The sequence below is a fragment of the Podarcis muralis genome, chromosome 2, assembly GCF_964188315.1.
Source record: "Podarcis muralis chromosome 2, rPodMur119.hap1.1, whole genome shotgun sequence".
Lineage (NCBI taxonomy): Eukaryota > Metazoa > Chordata > Lepidosauria > Squamata > Lacertidae > Podarcis > Podarcis muralis.
The window spans coordinates 125,303,365-125,322,460 of record NC_135656.1 but is presented as its reverse complement, the minus strand read 5'-3'; the positions used below and the strand labels follow the sequence as shown (position 1 = coordinate 125,322,460).

The following is a 19,096-nucleotide window of genomic DNA, read 5'->3' as shown; positions in this document are numbered from 1 at the left end:
ATTCTATTGCTGCTGGTGGCTGCTTATCACTCAGGCTGCAAGGAGGAGCGCTTTTACACAGCTAATGGCGAATCCCCTGCAATCCAAGTACTCCTCACTTGCTCAAATCTATTCTGCCTCAAAACAAGGAGCAGAATTAAAAGGCTGCAAACTGTTAAATGGAAAAAAACCCAGGCACAGGGCAAATACCTTAAGTATACCTTTAAAGCAACAGTGTTCTTTCCCTCCCTGCTCAGCTCACAGAAAAGCTCCTTCTCCACACACCCCACGCGTGCTCCTTGTCCATTGAGTGCTTTTCCTTCCCTCCCCACTTAAAACGTGGTTACAAAGCACGGATCCACATGGATCCTCAGGATTTTTGCACTGGGTCACCCCAAACTCACCATCAGATCACATGTCTGTGGCCACAGCATGAACCACAAAAATCATACATCTACTGTTTCGTTTAGAATATTTTTTTTCTTGTTTTCCTCCTCTAAAAACTACGTGCGTGTTATGGTCAGGTGCGTGTTATAGAGCGAAAAATGCGGTATATGGCGAAGCAAAGCGGCTAGTAAGCCTGATCTTTATTGCAACAGTGCCCCCCCCCCTCACCACAACCAGGAGGGAGGTGTGCAAGGCCTTATATAGTCTTTTAAAATTGCCCCCCCCAAGACCCCCCCCCAAATATCATACAGAAGGAGACTGTCTACAGCAGGAATACATCACAGGAGGCGGTCTACAGCAGAAAACCTGTCCTCAAGGATACCTGTTAATGGTCTCTAACTGCATTACCTGGGCAGCCTGGCCATTCTTTTGTGATGGTAAATACTTTAGTTCCTGAATCCAGGTCACAGGCCCACCCTGTTCATCCCTCCTTAAGACAGTATTTGTAAGCACAAAGACAATGGGAAGGCTTCCATTTGCCTCCTTTACTGCAGAGGAATATTTGAGTACGTTTCCCGGCACAATTCAAAGTGTTGGTGCTGACCTTGAAAGCCCTAAACGGCCTCAGTCCTGTATACCTGAAGGAGCGTCTCCACCTCCATCGTTCTGCCCGGACACTGAGGTCCAGCGCCGAGGGCCTTCTGGCGGTTCCCTCCCTGCGAGAAGTGAGGTTACAGGGGACCAAACAGAGGGCCTTCTGGGTAGTGGCGCTTGCCCTGTGGAATGCCCTCCCATCAGATGTCAAGAAATTAAGCAGCTATCTTATTTTTAAAAGACATCTGAAGGCAGCCCTGTTTAGGGAGTTTTTAATATTTCATGCTTTACTGTTTTTAACACTCGATTGGGAGCTGCCCAGAGTGGTTGGGGAAACTCAGCCAGATGGGCAGGGTAAAAATAATAATAATAATTATTATTATTATTATTATTATTATTATTATTATTATTATTATTATAGGTCTGTGGTGCTCAATGTTTAGGTATAGTAAATATTAGGATTTAATTAGAACTTGTGTGTTATAGCGGGGATATGTTAGTCTCAGTGTATTTTAAAATGGGAGTTATGTGAAGGGTTTTTTTGTGTTTGATCCGTGTTTCTGTGTAAATACTGTGTGTCAGACTGAGAATGTCATCAGGAAGGTCTAGGAAAGGGTCACCTGCTTCTGAGCATCAGAAATGAGCATGGAAAGAGTTATTATCATAAACCTATCGGAATCGGCCCCCACCCTTTGTAACAAGCAGCTGTAGTTGGGATTTAATATCGGCTCATGAAAAGTTGGGCACATGACCCGGAAAGCTGCCTGGCTCCCTCCGTCTGAAGGCGGAGATTTGCACCACACGCCATAGTCGAATTTGGCTGGACTTGCCATGGGAAAGCAGAAGGGGCAAGCAAGGAAGGGGGAGACGGCCAAAGAAACCTGCTCTCCCACAAGTGCCCCCCCTGCCAATTCCGTAACATTAGCAAAGCCCAAGTTCAAACACCAGCCCCTATTTAATTTTTTTAAAATGATATTTATTAAAGTTTCAACAATTACAAAAAGCAAAAATGAACATACCACATTAAACAAAAGCCAGACAATACACCACAATATAAAAAAAGGAAAAAGACAGAAAAATAAAACCCTTTAAACAAAAACGAAATTAAAAAAAAAAGAAAAAGCATCGTATTTCCTTTATGTTCTTTCATTAGCTTGTTTCCTTGACCTCCTCACACCTCCCTTTTTTTGTATTCTAGATCAATTATCCATTTCAGCAAATTCTTTCCCTCTTTTTAAATATTTTATCCTGTAATTTATCTTAATACAATATAGTCTTACTTTTCCTCCTCTCACTGATTAACAATCAGTTGTTCCCAACTCCTTTATATCAATCCTGCTAAAATCACATAAGATCATTCCAACTAAAGCCAGACAGTTTCATTCCAACATTTCCCCCAATATTCATTAATTTTCCACTGATTCCCCAAATAAAAAAAGTTTCTTTATAGATTTTCCAATTTTCCTCCAACGTCCCTTTTTCCTGGTCTCGGGTTATATCAGTCCTTACTGTCCAATCCATCTTAGTCCATCAACCTGGTAGTCTTATGTCTGAGGCTCTTAAATCGCTTCCATGCCCCTTCTGCAGATCTTCTTGTTGTTTATACTCATTGAGGAGTAGATCTCTGGGGAATTTCAACCCATAATTATGTCCATCTCCCCTCATCAAACCAGCCCCTTCCCCACAGTCCCACTCCCCACAGTCATCAATATAATCCAAAGAATATTTAGCAACATATTTCAAAGTCCCTCCAAGTTTACGAGCCTCCTCAGCTCCAAACTCCTTCTGCCCCATTCCAAATTCACTCTTCCAAAACAACGGCTTATGCTCTTGCAGGGCCTCGGATCTCTCCATTTGTATTGCTTGAGGTGCCGTCGCTACCTCCTCCGTTGTCATTTGCCCTTGCACTTGCACAGTCGAACCAATTTCCTGAGTTGGTCCCTGTATAATTTCTGGGTCAATATTCCCTGTTTGTTCACATTCCCTGACAACAACAGTCATCAAATCCAACTTCTCATTCATCAAATCCATCTTCTTATGCAGCTGCTCCAGCAAAGCACTCGTCTTGCAAAAAGCAAGCACCAGAGCTTCCTTCACACACATTTTTATTCAAGGTCGCAATCTGTTTCCATGATCTTAATCTTGCAGCTGTGAAATCCTCAAGTAAACTGCAGCAACAATTTGACAAGCTCCCTCTAGAGGAGACAATTTCTATTTGTAACCGTCTTTTCAAAGCATATCCAACAAAAGAAAGTTACTTTCAATTTTCAAGTATTTTGTTTCTTTAGAATGCAAAAGGCAACATTGGAATCAATTTGTTTCTCTTTTTTGGCTATCTGTCAAAATGTTCCATTCGCAGCCAATGGACGTCTCAGACAATTTCTGTCTCTGACCCCCATTCCCAGGTTTGAGACAGTGGAAACTTATTTTTCTTTACTCCCTCTCCTGCAGGCTTAAACGGTCAAATTGGGGATTTTGGTGGTTATAAATGAAAGAAATTTCGACCTTTGCAAAACAATTTTCCAAGCTATTAGCTTACAAGATTTTTGCTTCAGACTATTTACAAAAAGCGGAAGGCGGACTTCCTGTTTTGAACCTTCCCGCTTCGATACCAAATAAGGGTATTTCTTGATCCAATTTTCCGTTTTTACTCACAGGTACTTGTTTAGAGTCCAATTGTCAACAGGAAAAAGTCAGCGCTCTCCGGCAATGGCTATGCAGCTTCCCTCCGTGAAAGTAGCAATCAGTTCGCAGCACCGCGCCACTCACCCTATTTCGCTCCGGAGCCCCAAAATGGGGTTTCCCGCGAATAGGGGAGGTGCTCCTGGGGCACTGCCGAACCCCACATTCCCAGGCTTCCTCCACCTGGGGTTTATAGCAGGTCCCCGCCTTCGCTGCGGCGGGAGGACCCAGTTTCCACGGAGCCCGTTCCTCCGGTTGGAGGAACTCCGCCATTCGCCGATGGCGCTAACCCGGAAGTCCCAAACACCACCCCTATTTAAAAGAGGCCCCCGTAATGACTACACTGGACTGCCCTTTACGGTTGCTGTAAGTTACTCTGCCAAGTCCCAAAAGCGCGCAGCAACTCCGGTCTATTTTGCAGGGCTGTTGTAACGGGGACACCCTACGCCACTGCCCAGGGCAGCCCAAAGTGACGTATAACCAATCGATGTTGTTGTTGTTGTGTTCCACGGTGAGACTCCAAGGTCTTCTGTGCCATGTTTCCTGTACAGTGGATGTTCAGGTTGCGAACGTAATCCGTGCGGGAGGCAGATTCACAACCCGCAGCGCCGGGTCTGCGCATGTGTGGGTTGCAATTCGGTGCTTCTGCATATGCACAAAGCGTGATTTAGCGGTTCTGCACATGCGCGAGGGCTGAAACCTGGAATTAACCTGTTCTGGTACTTCTGGGTTCGGCGCTGTGCACAACCCGAAGACACACAACACGAAGCGTCTGTAACCCGAGGTATGACTGTCTTTTGGAAGGCAGCGGGAAGGCTGTTCTCAGGGCCTGCTCCACCGTGAGGGAAACTGAGACAGCCCCCTCAGGCAGCAGATGCAGGGAGGGGCAAGGAGGGGACGGAGCTGAGTCTCATTTGGCCAGCCCTGATTTAACCCTCTATCCCAGGCATAGGCACCCTAAGGCCCATGGGCCGGAAGTTCTTATACTTTTTAAAGTATAAGAACTCACATTAGGTAGTCAAAAAATAGTGATTTAAACAAAATGCTTATTAAAAAATAAGATAATCACCTTATTTTTCGCCCTATAGGACGCACCATCCCATAAGGCGCACCTAGTTTTTTGGGGCGGAAATAAAGAGGGGAAATTATTTCTCCCCCCAGGCACAGGGCTGGGGCTGGGGAAGCCCAAGCTTCCCCTGACCCCAGCCCCCAGAACAGGCAACTCTCTGCAAGCTGTGGGAGTCCAGCGCCGGGCTCCCGCGTCTTGCGGAGATTTGCGCGAAGCTCTCCAAGCTTCAGCGAAAGCCTGCATTCGCCCCATAGGACACACATCATACCATCTCAATACCCTCTCTTTCATTCCCTTGTTTCATCGACCTCCTCTCACCTCCCATTTCTATAAATTATTTCAGCAAGTCCTTTCCATCTTTCTCTATTTTCTGTCATATAGTTATCTCAACGTATTTTAAGCTTATTTTCCATTAATACTAAAATACTTATTTATGCTTAATTCCTTATAACATTTCTACTAAAGCCATATAATTTCATTCCAACATTTTTCTAACACTCATTAATTTTACATTATAGTGGTGCCTCGCAAGATGAAAAGAATCCGTTCCGCGAGTCTCTTCGTCTTGCGGTTTTTTTCGTCTTGCGAAGCAAGCCCATTGACGGCTTAGCGGATTAGCGCTATTAGCGGCTTTTAGCGGCTTAGCGGCTTTGCTTCAGTCTATTTACAAAAAGGGGAGGCGGACTTCCTGTTTGAAACCTCCCCGTTTTGGTGCCAAATTAAGACGTTTAAAGATCCAATTTTCCGTTCTACTCACGGGTAGTTGTTTTAGAATCAAATTGTCCACAGGAAAAAGTCAGCGCTCTCCGGCAACAGCAATGCGGCTTCACTCCGTGAAAGAAGCAGTCAGTTCGAAGCACCGTGCCACTCAGCCCACGTCACTCCGGATTCCCGAAACCGGGTTTCCCCGCGAGTAGAGGAAGCGCAAAAGGTGCCAGCCGAATCCCACGTTCACAGGCTTCTCCCACCTGTGATTTTTAGTGGGTCTCCGCCTTCGCCGTGGCGGCCAGACCCTAATTTCCATGAAGCAAGTTCCTCCCGATCAGAGGAATTCAGCCATTACTGGTGGCGCTAACCCTTAGTGTATCAAAGTGCGCCAACGGGGCCAAGACAGAACCCTGTGGCACCCCACTAGTCACTCTTCTCCAGGATGAAGAGGAACCATTGATGAGCACCCTTTGGGTTCGGTCAGTCAGCCAGTTACAAATCCACTGAGTGGTAGCATAGTCAAGACCGCATTTTACCAGCTTCTTTACAAGAATATCATGGGGCACCTTGTCAAATGCCTTGCTGAAATCAAGGTAGGCTACATCCACTGCGTTTCCTTCATCTATCAGGCTTGTAATTCTGTCAAAAAATGAGATCAGGTTAGTCTGACATGACTTATTTTTCAGAAGTCCATGCTGACTATTTGTGATCACAGTATTCCTTTCTAGGTGCTCACAGACTGTTTGCTTAATGATCTGCTCCAGAATCTTCCCTGGTATTGATGTCAGACTGACTGGGCGGTAATTATTTGGGTCCTCTCTTTTCCCCTTTTTGAAAATAGGGACAACATTTGCCCTCCTCCAGTCTGCCGGGACTTCACCTGTTCTCCAGGAATTCTGAAAGATGACTGCCAGTGGTTCTGAGATCACACCTGCCAGTTCTTTTAATACTCTTGGATGCAGTTCATCTGGCCCTGGAGACTTGAATACATCTAGACTAGCCAAGTATTCTTGTACTATCTCCTTAGTTATTCTGGGCTGTGTTTCCTCTGCTGAATCATTTGCTCCAAATTCTTCAGGCCGGACATTGTTTTCTTTATCAGAGAAGACTGAGGCAAAGAAGGCATTGAGGAGTTCAGCCCTTTCTGTGTCCCCTGTTTGCATTTCACCATCTTCTCCTCTGAGTGACCCCACGGTTTCTTTGTTCTTCCTTTTGCTACGAACATACCCATAAAAGCCTTTTTTGTTGCTTTTAACCTCTCTAGCAAGCCTGAGTTCATTCTGTGCTTTAGCTTTTCTGACTTTGTGTCTACACGTGCTGGCTATTTGTTTGAATTCCTCTTTGGTGGTTTCCCCCCTTTTCCATTTTTTGTACACATCCTTTTTTAATGTTAACTCAGTTAAAAGTTCTTTAGATAGCCACCCTGGCTTCTTTAGGCACCTTCCATGTTTCCGTCTCATTGGTATTGCCTGAAGTTGTGCTTTTACTATCTCCCTCTTAACAAACTCCCAGCCATCATGAACTCCCTTTCCTTTTAGTATTACTGTCCAGCACTTTCCTAAGTTTTATGAAGTAGGCTTTCTTAAAGTCAAGAAATTGAGTCCTAGTATGCTTGGCTGCTCCTTTCCGCTGTATAGTAAACTTCAGAAGAGCATGATCACTCGCACCTAATGATCCTTCCACTTCTACCCCACTAACCAGGTCCTCAACATTGGTTAGGACCAGATCTAAATTGGCTGTTCCTCTTGTTGCTTCTCCCACTTTCTGGACAATGAAGTTGTCTGCAAGGCCAGTGAGGAATCTGTTTGACCTTATGCTGTTGGCTGAGTTTGACATCCAGCAAATATCCGGGTAATTGAAGTCCCCCATTACTACTATCTCCCTTCCTTTTGCATGCTTGGCCATCTGTTCCAGGAAGGCATCATCTATGTCCTCCGTTTGGCTTGGGGATCTATCGTAAACTCCCACAATGAGGTCCCTGTTATTCTTCTCTCCCTTAATTTTGACCCAAATGCTCTCACTTTGGCTTTGAGGTTCTAAATCTTGGATCTCTTCACAGGTATACACATCCTGGGGAAACCCAGCCAGATGGGCGGGGTACAAATAATAAATAATAATAAATAATAAATAATAAATAATAATAAATTAATAATAATAATAATAATAATAATAATAATAATAATAAATAAATAAATAAATAAATAATTCCCAGTTGGAGCAGAGCTAGAATATCCAGAAGCCCTTGGCCACCCAGAGCAAAGGAGGAAGAACAGTGAGAGAGGCCTGGACAGGGAATCTCCGCTAAGATAAGCCAGTGTCAGGAGGCAGGTGCGAGACCTGGCGGCATATAATTATTATAAATCATAATGGGGTGGGTGTCTCAATCTGGCCATCCCAGCGGTCAGGCTCCAGCTGCTTTCCTTCTGCATCTCCATCTCTCTCCATTCCATAATGCAAGGCTGAGAGATGGAGGTCCAACCCCAAGAACATTCTCCAACTGAACACTCCTTCAACCGACCACAAGCACCAACCCTTGTCACTAGACTTATATATGGGTTTCCCAAAATGGTCAGTATGGACCTCCTGAGGTCAAAGGGACTGTGCAGGTGATGAATAAAGATCTAGAAGTCGAAGGGGACAAAATGTGGCCCAAGGGGTGGAGTATTATAGTGCAGCGGATGAAGAACTTCATGATGAACTTAGGACCCTGATGAATATATATATTGGCCAGGTTCATGGAACATAGAGCAGCTCAGTTTCTTGTGAGAAACCACTTTTTATCAAACGTAAAACCCACAGTTCAACCATATTCTAATATAATACTGCTTCATTAACAATAATTAAGGGTTATAAAAGGCTGATGATGCATGACCATTATTTTACATTATTTCATTTGCCTTTCCTAAAAATTTGGAACATATGGAGGACAGGAGAGATTGTACAAGACGTTAAAATAAGAGCAGGTGCTAATTGATGTGTCTAATATTCCTTTGTTCTCTTCCTAGAAAACAAATAGGATTTTCTCCCCACCCCATCGAAAGAAGACAATGGAGAAGGCAGTCAGAATTCTGGTGGGCCATGTCCAATGGAACTAACGAAGAAACCATTTAAATAAATGGAGTGTGAAAAGAGAGAACATAAACAATTTGAAAGTATGGAGTGTGGAAGGAGCTTCACTGACAGTGGAAAACTTAGAAAACATCAATGGACTCACACAGGGGAGAAACCATTTAAATGCTTGGAGTGTGGAAAGAGCTTCACTACTAGCGGAATCCTTAGAATTCATCTACGGACTCACACAGGGGAGAAACCATTTAAATGTATGGAGTGTGGAAAGAGTTTCACTACTAACGGAAGCCTTAGAATTCATCAACGGACTCACACAGGGGAGAAACCATTTAAATGCATGGAGTGTGGAAAGAGCTTCAGTCAGAGTGGACACCTTAGAAAACATCAACGGACTCACACAGGGGAGACACCATTTAAATGCATGGAATGTGGAAAGAGTTTTAGTCAGAGTGGAAACCTTAGAATTCATCAACGGAGTCACACAGGGGAGAAACCATTTGAATGTATGGAGTGTGGAAAGAGCTTCACTACTAACGGAAGCCTTAGAATTCATCAACGGAGTCACACAGGGGAGAAATCATTTAAATGCATGGAGTGTGGAAAGAGCTTCAGTCAGAGTGGACACCTTAGAAAACATCAACGGACTCACACAGGGGAGACACCATTTAAATGCATGGAATGTGGAAAGAGTTTCAGTCAGAGTGGAAACCTTAGAATTCATCAACGGAGTCACACAGGGGAGAAACCATTTGAATGTATGGAGTGTGGAAAGAGCTTCACTACTAACGGAAGCCTTAGAATTCATCAACGGAGTCACACAGGGGAGAAATCATTTAAATGCATGGAGTGTGGAAAGAGCTTCAGTCAGAGTGGACACCTTAGAAAACATCAACGGACTCACACAGGGGAGACACCATTTAAATGCATGGAATGTGGAAAGAGTTTCAGTCAGAGTGGAAACCTTAGAATTCATCAACGGAGTCACACAGGGGAGAAACCATTTGAATGTATGGAGTGTGGAAAGAGCTTCAGTCAGAGTGCAGACCTTAGAAAACATCAACGGACGCACAAAGGGGAGAAACCATTTAAATGCATGGAGTGTGGAAAGAGCTTCAGTCAGAGTGGACACCTTAGAATTCATCAACGGAGTCACACAGGGGAGAAACCATTTAAATGCATGGAGTGTGGAAAGAGCTTCAGTCAGAGTGCAGACCTTAGAAAACATCAACGGACGCACAAAGGGGAGAAACCATTTAAATGCATGGCGTGTGGAAGGAGCTTCAGTCAGAGTGCAGAACTTAGAAAACATCAACGGACGCACAAAGGGGAGAAACCATTTAAATGCATGGAGTGTGGAAAGAGCTTCAGTCAGAGTGGACACCTTAGAATTCATCAATGGAGTCACACAGGGGAGAAACCATTTGAATGTATGGAGTGTGGAAAGAGCTTCACTACTAACGGAAGCCTTAGAATTCATCAACGGAGTCACACAGGGGAGAAAACATTTAAATGCATGGAGTGTGGAAAGAGCTTCAGTCAGAGTGGACACCTTAGAAAACATCAACGGACTCACACAGGGGAGAAACCATTTAAATGCTTGGAGTGTGGAAAGAGTTTCAGTCAGAGTGGAAACCTTAGAATTCATCAACGGAGTCACACAGGGGAGAAACCATTTGAATGTATGGAGTGTGGAAAGAGCTTCACTACTAACGGAAGCCTTAGAATTCATCAACGGAGTCACACAGGGGAGAAATCATTTAAATGCATGGAGTGTGGAAAGAGCTTCAGTCAGAGTGGACACCTTAGAATTCATCAACGGAGTCACACGGGGGAGAAACCATTTAAATGCATGGAGTGTGGAAAGAGCTTCACTGAGAGTGGAAAACTTAGAATTCATCAACGGAGTCACACAGGGGAGAAATCATTTAAATGCATGGAGTGTGGAAAGAGTTTCAGTCAGAGTGGAAACCTTAGAATTCATCAACGGACTCACACGGGGGAGACACCATTTAAATGCATGGAGTGTGGAAAGAGCTTCACTGAGAGTGGAAAACTTAGAATTCATCAATGGAGTCACATGGGGGAGAAATCATTTAAATGCATGAAATTTGGAAAGAGCTTCACTACTAGTGGACACCTTAGAATTCATCAATGGAGTAACACAGGGGAGAAACCATTTCTGCTGCTCCAGAGAAGCGGACATGGAGCAATGGATCCAAACTACAAGAAAGAAGATTCCACCTAAACATTAGGAAGAACTTCCTGACAGTAAGAGCTGTTCGACAGTGGAATTTGCTGCCAAGGAGTGTGGTGGAGTCTCCTTCTTTGTTTTTTTTTTTTTAAATAATTTTTATTAACTGGCCAATTACATCAAATTAAATCACATGCATAAATTCCAAATTACAAAGCCAAATTTTTAAATTTTGTTGGGGGAACCCATACTTCAAGATCCAAATGGGGATTCAGATCATCTTCTTATTACTGTGTTAATGTCCAAATCAGTCCCAGTCAGTCCAGACAAAGTTCATAATTCTATCCAGTCTTATCTTGGTGTTTCCACATCATATCTTGTTCATATAATTTCTCTTTTTCCTTTACAATCTCTTCTGTTAGTCTCCTTAAGTCGATAAGCAAATATAATAATCCTGTGTGGATTTCCCGTTCCTCCAAACTAAGTCCAGATGGTTTCCATATATCTCCTTCGTAGATAACATCGCTCTTTCCATCATAAATTAGGCATTTGTCGCTCTTAAGTCCCACCGAGAAGTTGATTTCTCTCTTTCTCCTCCCAGACCCAAGAGCTCCAACAATGCCTCCCAAAATGGCAACGACATTTTTAACTGCGTCATTCCAAAACTCTTAGAAACATTGCTTTGGTTTGAAAGTTTATCTCCACACAGTCTTAAATCCACAGCTTAAGTCCTTAATTTCTGACTCATTAGGGGAGGGGATTCTTGTTTACCCACATAAAAAAAGGAAAGGCAGGTTTCCCCCCCCCTCAGTCATTTGTTGTACCGTATCTTGACGTATCTTCTCATATTTTATTCTTGTCGTGTTATCAGAGATCTCTTCTGTCAGCAGTCTTTACTCCCCCTTTTTCCTTGAAGTATGTGCAATTTATCTTGTCCAAATTGTTTTTTTTTAAGATTCTTGCAACTAGCGGCGCGAATCAGGGACGGCGTCCGGGAGTGCCGGAATCCCACAGAAGGGCTTTGTGCCTAGTGCCCGCACCCCCACAAATTCGGGGGTGGTATAGGGCACAGCAGGCAAGGGCCGTCCCCTCCACAATCCTGGGGGGGTTAAGGAGGCTAATTACCCCCATCATAGCCTCCAAATGACCTTGTGTGGGTCGGAGTGATGTTATTTAATGGAACTTTGAAGTGTCAGGCATAGCCCTACTGGCTTTAGCCCAAACGTAGCAGAGTTTTCCTACACAGCGAAGAAGCTAGTTGCGGCGGTAATGACTAGTCAGCTAGACTCAGAATAACTATTTACAGGATTTATTAAAAAGGAAAAAATAAAACCAGCAGAGTTTCTGCATACAAATAAAAGCAAAATAAATCCTCTCTCTCTCTCAAAACCATACACAGCACTTCTACTCCTAACACACCTCACACCAAACTGTGCTAGCAATCCTAGATAACAGAGTAGAGTGCTGGTCGTTAACCAATCAGAGTGAGTAGTTTCTAGGTCAAGCAGACCTGGGCTTTCTGCCAAGAGTAAATTGACACTGCCTTGAGTTAATTGTGCGAAGCCAGAATCTGCAAGTTTCCCACGAGAACCAATTAACAGAAACTGAACATTATTGTCAGCCACCTTCCGATGCGCCACCTAGTGGCCCCCCTGGAGTCTCCTTCTTTGGAGGTCTTTAAGCAGAGGCTTGACAACCATATGTCAGGAGTGCTCTGATGGTGTTTCCTGCTAGGCAGGGGGTTGGACTCGATGGCCCTTGTGGTCTCTTCCAACTCTATGAGTCTATTATTCTAAATGCATGGAGTGTGGAAAGAGCTTCAGTCAGAGTGGACACCTTAGAATTCATCAACGGACTCACACAGGGGAGAAACCATTTAAATGCATGGAATGTGGAAAGAGCTTCACTACTAGTGGAAACCTTAGAATTCATCAACGCACTCACAGGGGAGAAACCATTTAAATGCATGGAGTGTGGAAAGAGCTTCACTGAGAGTGGAACGCTTAGAAAGCATCAACGGACTCACACAGGGGAGAACCCATTTAAATGCATGGATTTGGAAAGAGCTTCAATAGAAGTGGACACCTTAGCAAACACCATTGAACTCACAGAGCGAAAACCACTTACTTATATGGAGTGTAGATAGCTCTTCAATCCTGTTGTTCTTACAAAACATCAATGGACTCACAAGGAGCAGAAGCTTTAAGAGTTGAAACCCAACAATCTACCAACAAACTGAAAAAGCAGGAATGATTTGAATGGAAGGAGTGTGGGAAGTTCTTCTATTACTTTATATGTATATGATTTTATATGCAATTTATTTACAAATTGCTACATACTTTCCAGATACACATTTATTTCATACTTGACTTCCTCTCCATGGTTTCCCCATAGAATTTTTAAATTGCTGCATCTTTCAGATATTTACACCTTACCTTTTCCACACTCTTCTCCAGCAAGTATTCAACTGTTGTTTTTCATTCAGCTCCTACCTGTGTTTGTACATGTTTACAAAAATCTTTAAATATTCAACAAAAGGTTTCCACTCCTCTTTAAAGTCTGCCTTGATTTCTTATTTTCATAGTTAAATTTGACATATTCCATCACTTTTGGAACAGTGTAGCTATCTCTTGATTTTGCCATTTTTGTGCATAAAGTACTTTTGCTGCTGTCGTTCATCTGTCTTCTTGGAACATCTAACCCAGTTATCCCTAAAAGAAATGCTTCATGGTTTCTTCAGGAGCATCACCCTAAGTAATTTTCTCCCTAGTTATAATTCATCTGGTTGGCTGAAAGCCACAAAGATGTTTTCTTTTCCAACAAATCCTTATACATTTCCCAAACTCTCTATAAATTCTTCCTAATTACATAATTAATTACAAAAAAAGTATTTGGTATTTTGCCTTCTTTTGAGATACCTTTCTGCAGTGTTCTGTCTTAGTCCAGTGATACTACTCCATTAAAATCGCCCATAATAATTATATTTCCAACATAAACCTCAGACATACTTTCATCCAATAGTTGGAAGAAATCTTTCTTTTTCCTCATTAGGTGTGTCAGCTCCTACCAATAATATTTTTTTCTCCTTCACCATCACTTTCACTGCAATAATTCTTCACCTCTAAAGATCTGTTTAGAGTCCAGTTTGGAATTAATACATAGTACCACCCCTCTTTTCTTTGTTTTATATGAATTCCTGTCCTAGTCCTTTATTTACCAAGAATCATTTTTGTTGTTTCCTTGTGAAAATATGTGTAATTTTATTTCATTTGGTTTTGTTGTTCAAACCATTCACATTCAATGAAAACAATTTTAAATCCATCATTGAATCCTTTAAACAGTTTTAAGTCCCCTTTCCCCTTATCAGCTATCTCCCTCCTCCAGCTCGTCTAGTTTGGATTTGATATCCCGCCTTTCACTCCCTTTAAGGAGTCTCAAAGCGGCTAACATTCTCCTTTCCCTTCCTCCCCCACAACAAACACTATGTGAGGTGAGTGGGGCTGAGAGACTTCACCCCGCAGCTGCATGTGGAGGAGCGGAGACGCGAACCCGGTTCCCCAGATTACGAGACTCCCGCGCTTAACCACTACACCACACTGGCTCTCTGATGCATCCATCTCCCAGCTCTTTTTTAAAAATATATTTCCTCTAGAATGCCTCTGTTTTTATTGGCCCTTGCCATCTTTGTTTCTTCCCTATGTACATAAAAAAATTCCCTTCCAGGAATTCTCAACTAAAGGGAATTGAATTCTTCTTGAGCGCATCAGCCAGAAACTTATAGCTGGTTCTTTTCTTCAGCAATTTTGAGCATTGTAATCAGTTTTTCTGGTAGTGTGTTTGGAGTTCTTCATCTTGAGTTTCATAAAATCAATCAAACTCCTGGTAGTTTATTTGCTTTTGCATAAGCTGATTTCACTCTGAAAGCAAGAATCTCCATCAAGTCGTTTTTTTCTTTCTTTCTCCTCGTTTCTCCTTCTCTACTTTGGTTGAGGGTGTCTTCCTCGTCTGGCCCATAGTCAAGTTCTTGTTAACACCCAACATTTTTATAGCTTTCCACTTTAGGCAGAGTGCTCCGATGTTCCAGTAACCCCAGAGCCTTATTGGGGGGGGGGTATACCCACACTCTCTCTCCCACCCCCATGGCACCTGTAGTAAAGTTAGTACTTTGGTCAAGCGGAGAGTGAGGCCTTGTGGGAAACCAGCAAGAATTATGGGAACTAGGTCCTGTTGCTTAAACCCGTAGACCCGTTGGCTCCAAGGGCGTGAAAGGTTTACTATGGGAGAGGAATTCTCTGGATAATGTGAAGGGTTGACACCTGTGAGGGAAGTTATGTATATCCAGCCGGTGATGTTATCTCCCTGTTAATTGCCCAAAGGAGGTGCATCTGCATAAGCTCCAAGAAAGGGAGGAAACATCTTTGATCTAGGCTCTGGAGTCTTAATTGGCCCAGCTGTCAGAAGTTAAAATTATTAGCCCACAAGCTGGTCATTGGAGAATTCAAATGTAACCAAGAGTGGTGATTGGGCCTGGGGGATCTGATTCCACGTACAAATTAGGGAGAAAAGATCTTGAGAATGGCTGGGAAGGCGCGCTCTGCAATCCGCAAAATCGCCCTGCTGCTGATGTTCCACCTAAGCAGCCGTTCTTTTGTGATGAAGGTTTTCTAAGACCTCTGAATGCGGATCTCTGAAGGACTCTGAACTCTCCTATCTTTGCCTTAGAGTGTAGAACTATTAGCTAGCTATATTTTGCAACGTTTTTAATTTCTCTTTACTTCTAATCTACCAAAAGATGAGCCTGCTTTTTAGCATGTTCTTTATGTTTTAAAATAAATTTCAAGCAAGAAACTTTCTCTTGTATTGTGTGTGCCTATCCGGGGGAATAGCTAAATCCAACGCCTAGCTTCTTGGTTGCGCCTTACTAAAGAATTTCTGCCTGCAAGCTTGTGGAAGCAACTTGTAGTTTGGGGTTAACCGGTAACAAAGAAGCACGGCCGTCTCCCTTGAGCTGTGGCTTAAGGTAACCCTGGGACAAGGGAGTGGTGGCAGCCTTACCAGTTCTGTTTCGTCCTGTTTCTGAAAAAGTAAAAGGGTCTGCCAGCCTTGCTCCAGAAACCTGATCTGGCCGGAGAGCAAAGACAGGTGAGGGAGGGGCAAATGGTTGGGGACCAGTTTACCACAGGACCTGATCAGCTGCGGAGGGTGCGTGGCAGGCGACTGAACTCCAATGCGACAACCTGGAAGTCCCAGAGCGGTGCATCAGTTAGAATGGGATGCTTAAGAAACCTCTACAGATTCTCAAAGGGGAGAAGAAAAGATTTAGATGTATGGAGTGTTTGACGTATTTCTCTCAGAGTTCACTTTCCTTCCCATCAATGAACTCAGATAATGGGAAATCAGTCTTAAATGCATGGAGTGCATGTGAAGTTCTGGTATTTGTATATAAAGTTGTATAGACAGGTCTTTAAAGAAATGAAGGTCATGTCTCACAAGTATAATAGCAGATATAATATAATGTTAGATAGGGAGGGGGAGAATCTGGAGTGCTGGGGTGAGTGATGATGGGCTGAGAGCCAGCTGATTTTGGGGCCTTGGTGGTGTTACCGGAAAAATCCGAGGGCTCCCTTGGACAAAACAAAGACACCAACCAGGATAACTTGGAGCAAAACAGCAGCCTGTAGGCTTGGCCTTTATTGAACTGATGCATCAGGGTGTTCCCCTCACTTGCAGGAGAGAGGAAAAGACCCAGAAAAATAGTGTGCCAGGTCTTATAAAAACTTTTGAAATTCCCCTCCTCTAGGTCAAGCCCACCCCCAGAAACATCATGCATACATTACAGAAAGGAGGGGTTGAGGGAGGAGTTGGTGGTGGTAACCTGAGTGTCCTGTCACCTGGCTGGTTCCTCCTTTCCCCTTCCCATGAGTCACTTCCAGGAGACAAAGGGGAGTTGGCAGTTTCCTGCCCCCAGAGGGAAGATCTGATCATTTTCCTTTGTTTCAGTCCATGCTGAATCCACTCCCATATGCAAGTTCTTTGTGATCTTGATTGCCTTCTGTCTGGGATCATCTGGGCAGGGCTCCAGTGGATGTGCTGAGAAGGTGAAGGGATTATGGCTGACTAGGACCAAGTCACCCCCCTTTGATAGTTCTTGTCATATGGAGTAAAATAAAAATGGAACAGTGCAATTCGATGTATGGTTGATTTTCTATGAATTTATAACAGAAATGTGGCGTATGCAGTGTGTGAGTGTGTGAAGTTTGTACAAACAGAATGATTGGGGTGGGGGTGGGGTTCCTGCTACAGTGGAGAGAGTTGGAAATGTTGGTGTTAGGAGTTGTGGTGGTAGTTTGGGAGCAGGGTTGGTGGGATTAGTATTATAGGAACAGCATCATAACTCCCATTGATGGAACAACAAAGACACCAAAAGACGAAAAGCATCTTATACATAGACTGAAAGGGCTTAAAGTCAGTGAGAAAGAGGAGGATTGGTTTGAGAAGATACTGAATTATTTGGGTAGGTTTGAACAATTTGGGGCAATTAAAATGTTAAAAGTTAAATAAACCTTGTGGAGGGAGGAGTGTTAAGGTATATAGAATTGTACATATGGTTGAGCTGAATATGTTATTATTGAATATGTATATTATTGAATATTGTATACCCAATGTATTTTTATTAATAATAATAAAAGACACAAAAAGAGTAGACGCGTCTTATACGTACTGTTAATATTCAAAACCTCATATATTGTTATTATAATAATTTTATTAGTTTTTTTTATTAATAATAATCCAATATAAGCCACATTAATACAATACCAATTCATAATACAATTAAAAAAGCCAATTATTCTATTCCAAATTAAGCATTTTTGGATGACTTCCCATGTTGTGGTCTTGGGGAGATGCTGTTGCTGTTCCTTCTCCTGCTTCCATTCTTTTTTAATTCAAATAGTTCAGTTCCAATGTTGCTCCTTAATCTTAGCAGCCACTGACGTAGCCACTTGGTTCGTATTTAGCTATTCCATATCTTTCAAATTGCCAGAGGGGTTTATATCTTGTAACTTTCTATCCATTATTTCCAGTCTTCCCCCTCCCACTCCGATAACTTGATTCTTGCTGCACAATTGACTCTCCCATCTTTCATTGGCATTTTGCCTTTTCCCAGTAGTGATGTATGGAAGTGAGAGGTGGACCGTAAAGAAGGCTGATTGTTGAAGAATTGATGCTTTTAAATTATGGTGCTGGAGGAAACTCCAGCACCATAATTGGACAATGTTCTCAAAGCTACCAGCATGAGTTTGACTAAACTGCGGGAGGCAGTGGAAGACAGGAGTGCCTGGCATGCTCTGGTCCAGGGGGTCACGAAGAGGCGGACACCACTAAACGACTAAACCACAACAACAAGGGCTGACTTCCAGCTTTCCATTACTAATTACCATCCATTAATAATTATATTCCATTAGGAATTATTTTTCTTTCTTGAGTGAAGGATTGCCACATCATAAAACAATGTAGTGCATGTAGAGAGAAAGAACAAAGGCTGTTAGGATTTCAGGCTCCCCAATGCTGATTTTATGTTTGATATATTTCACACGCCTGTCTGGGTGGAGCGTGAGAAAGGAAGACTGTCTTATCTCTCTTCCGGTGTGAGACTGTGAAACTACTTTCACTTTTATGTCGTTCTGTTTTGTTGTTGGAGCTGATGAGAATGGATGCCATTATGCATATGTATGTAAATGTTATGTAAATAAATAGTAGTTTAGAACTAGGATGCTTCTTTCTTCTGCTGTGTTAAGCCAGAAGGCTAGTGTGCACAAATCAAGATGGTTTATGTCGCTGGAGAAAGGGATGCCTTTTCCAGAGCTATGCTCACCGGAAGACGCTCGGAGGGAGATCCGGAAGGGGGGCTGCAGGTAGGCCAGAGCGTTTTCCAACAAAGGCTTCCCTTCACTCACCTTCCAATCCGGCCAGACAGGAAGGACTGGCCTCCTAGCTGCGAATCTTGCATGAAGGGGGAAGGTGGCAGAGCAGAGAGTGGGCAGTGCCAGAGAGACCTCGATGCAATGGGGAGGTGGCCTAAGTGTGTGTTAAATGCTTCACTGGAAGCTCACACCACATTACCCCCAAGATAACACACTTAGGGGAGAAACCCTGTGGATGTCTATAGTGTGCAGGTCCCAGACTTAAGGGTCAACTTTCTACAAATCCACAAGCTGCCTGGAGGCAGGAGCCACCTCTGAGCATTGAGGCAGCCAAGAGGAAGCTTCCTTTGAAGGTCATAGGGGCACGTGGACCTGGCGTGGCCAGTTTTCAGGGCTCTTTCCAGGAATGGCTGAACCCATCCTTCACAAGTGAGGCCTGGTGTGCTCTCAAAGGGGTGGGGAAGGGAGGGAGAGGCCCAAAGTCTCTGCCTCCTC

The 19,096-nt window shown here is 43.4% G+C and overlaps 1 protein-coding gene across 4 annotated transcripts in view; it reads left to right on the top strand.

Annotated features, from left to right (window-relative positions):
• The window catches only part of LOC144326624 (uncharacterized), a 297,359-nt gene extending 278,911 nt beyond the window's left edge, over nucleotides 1-18,448 (top strand). For 3 of the 4 annotated variants that reach the window (XM_077923190.1, XM_077923189.1, XM_077923191.1), the window contains exon 2: nucleotides 8,425-18,448. In XM_077923190.1, the coding sequence (XP_077779316.1) occupies nucleotides 8,535-10,733 (2,199 nt within the window). In that variant the 5' untranslated portion in view covers nucleotides 8,425-8,534 and the 3' untranslated portion in view covers nucleotides 10,734-18,448. Of the gene's footprint in view, nucleotides 1-6,130; nucleotides 7,271-8,424 lie in introns of those variants that run through there. The other variant, XM_077923192.1, reaches the window with a different exon arrangement.
• The last annotated feature ends 648 nt before the right edge of the window (nucleotides 18,449-19,096 follow it).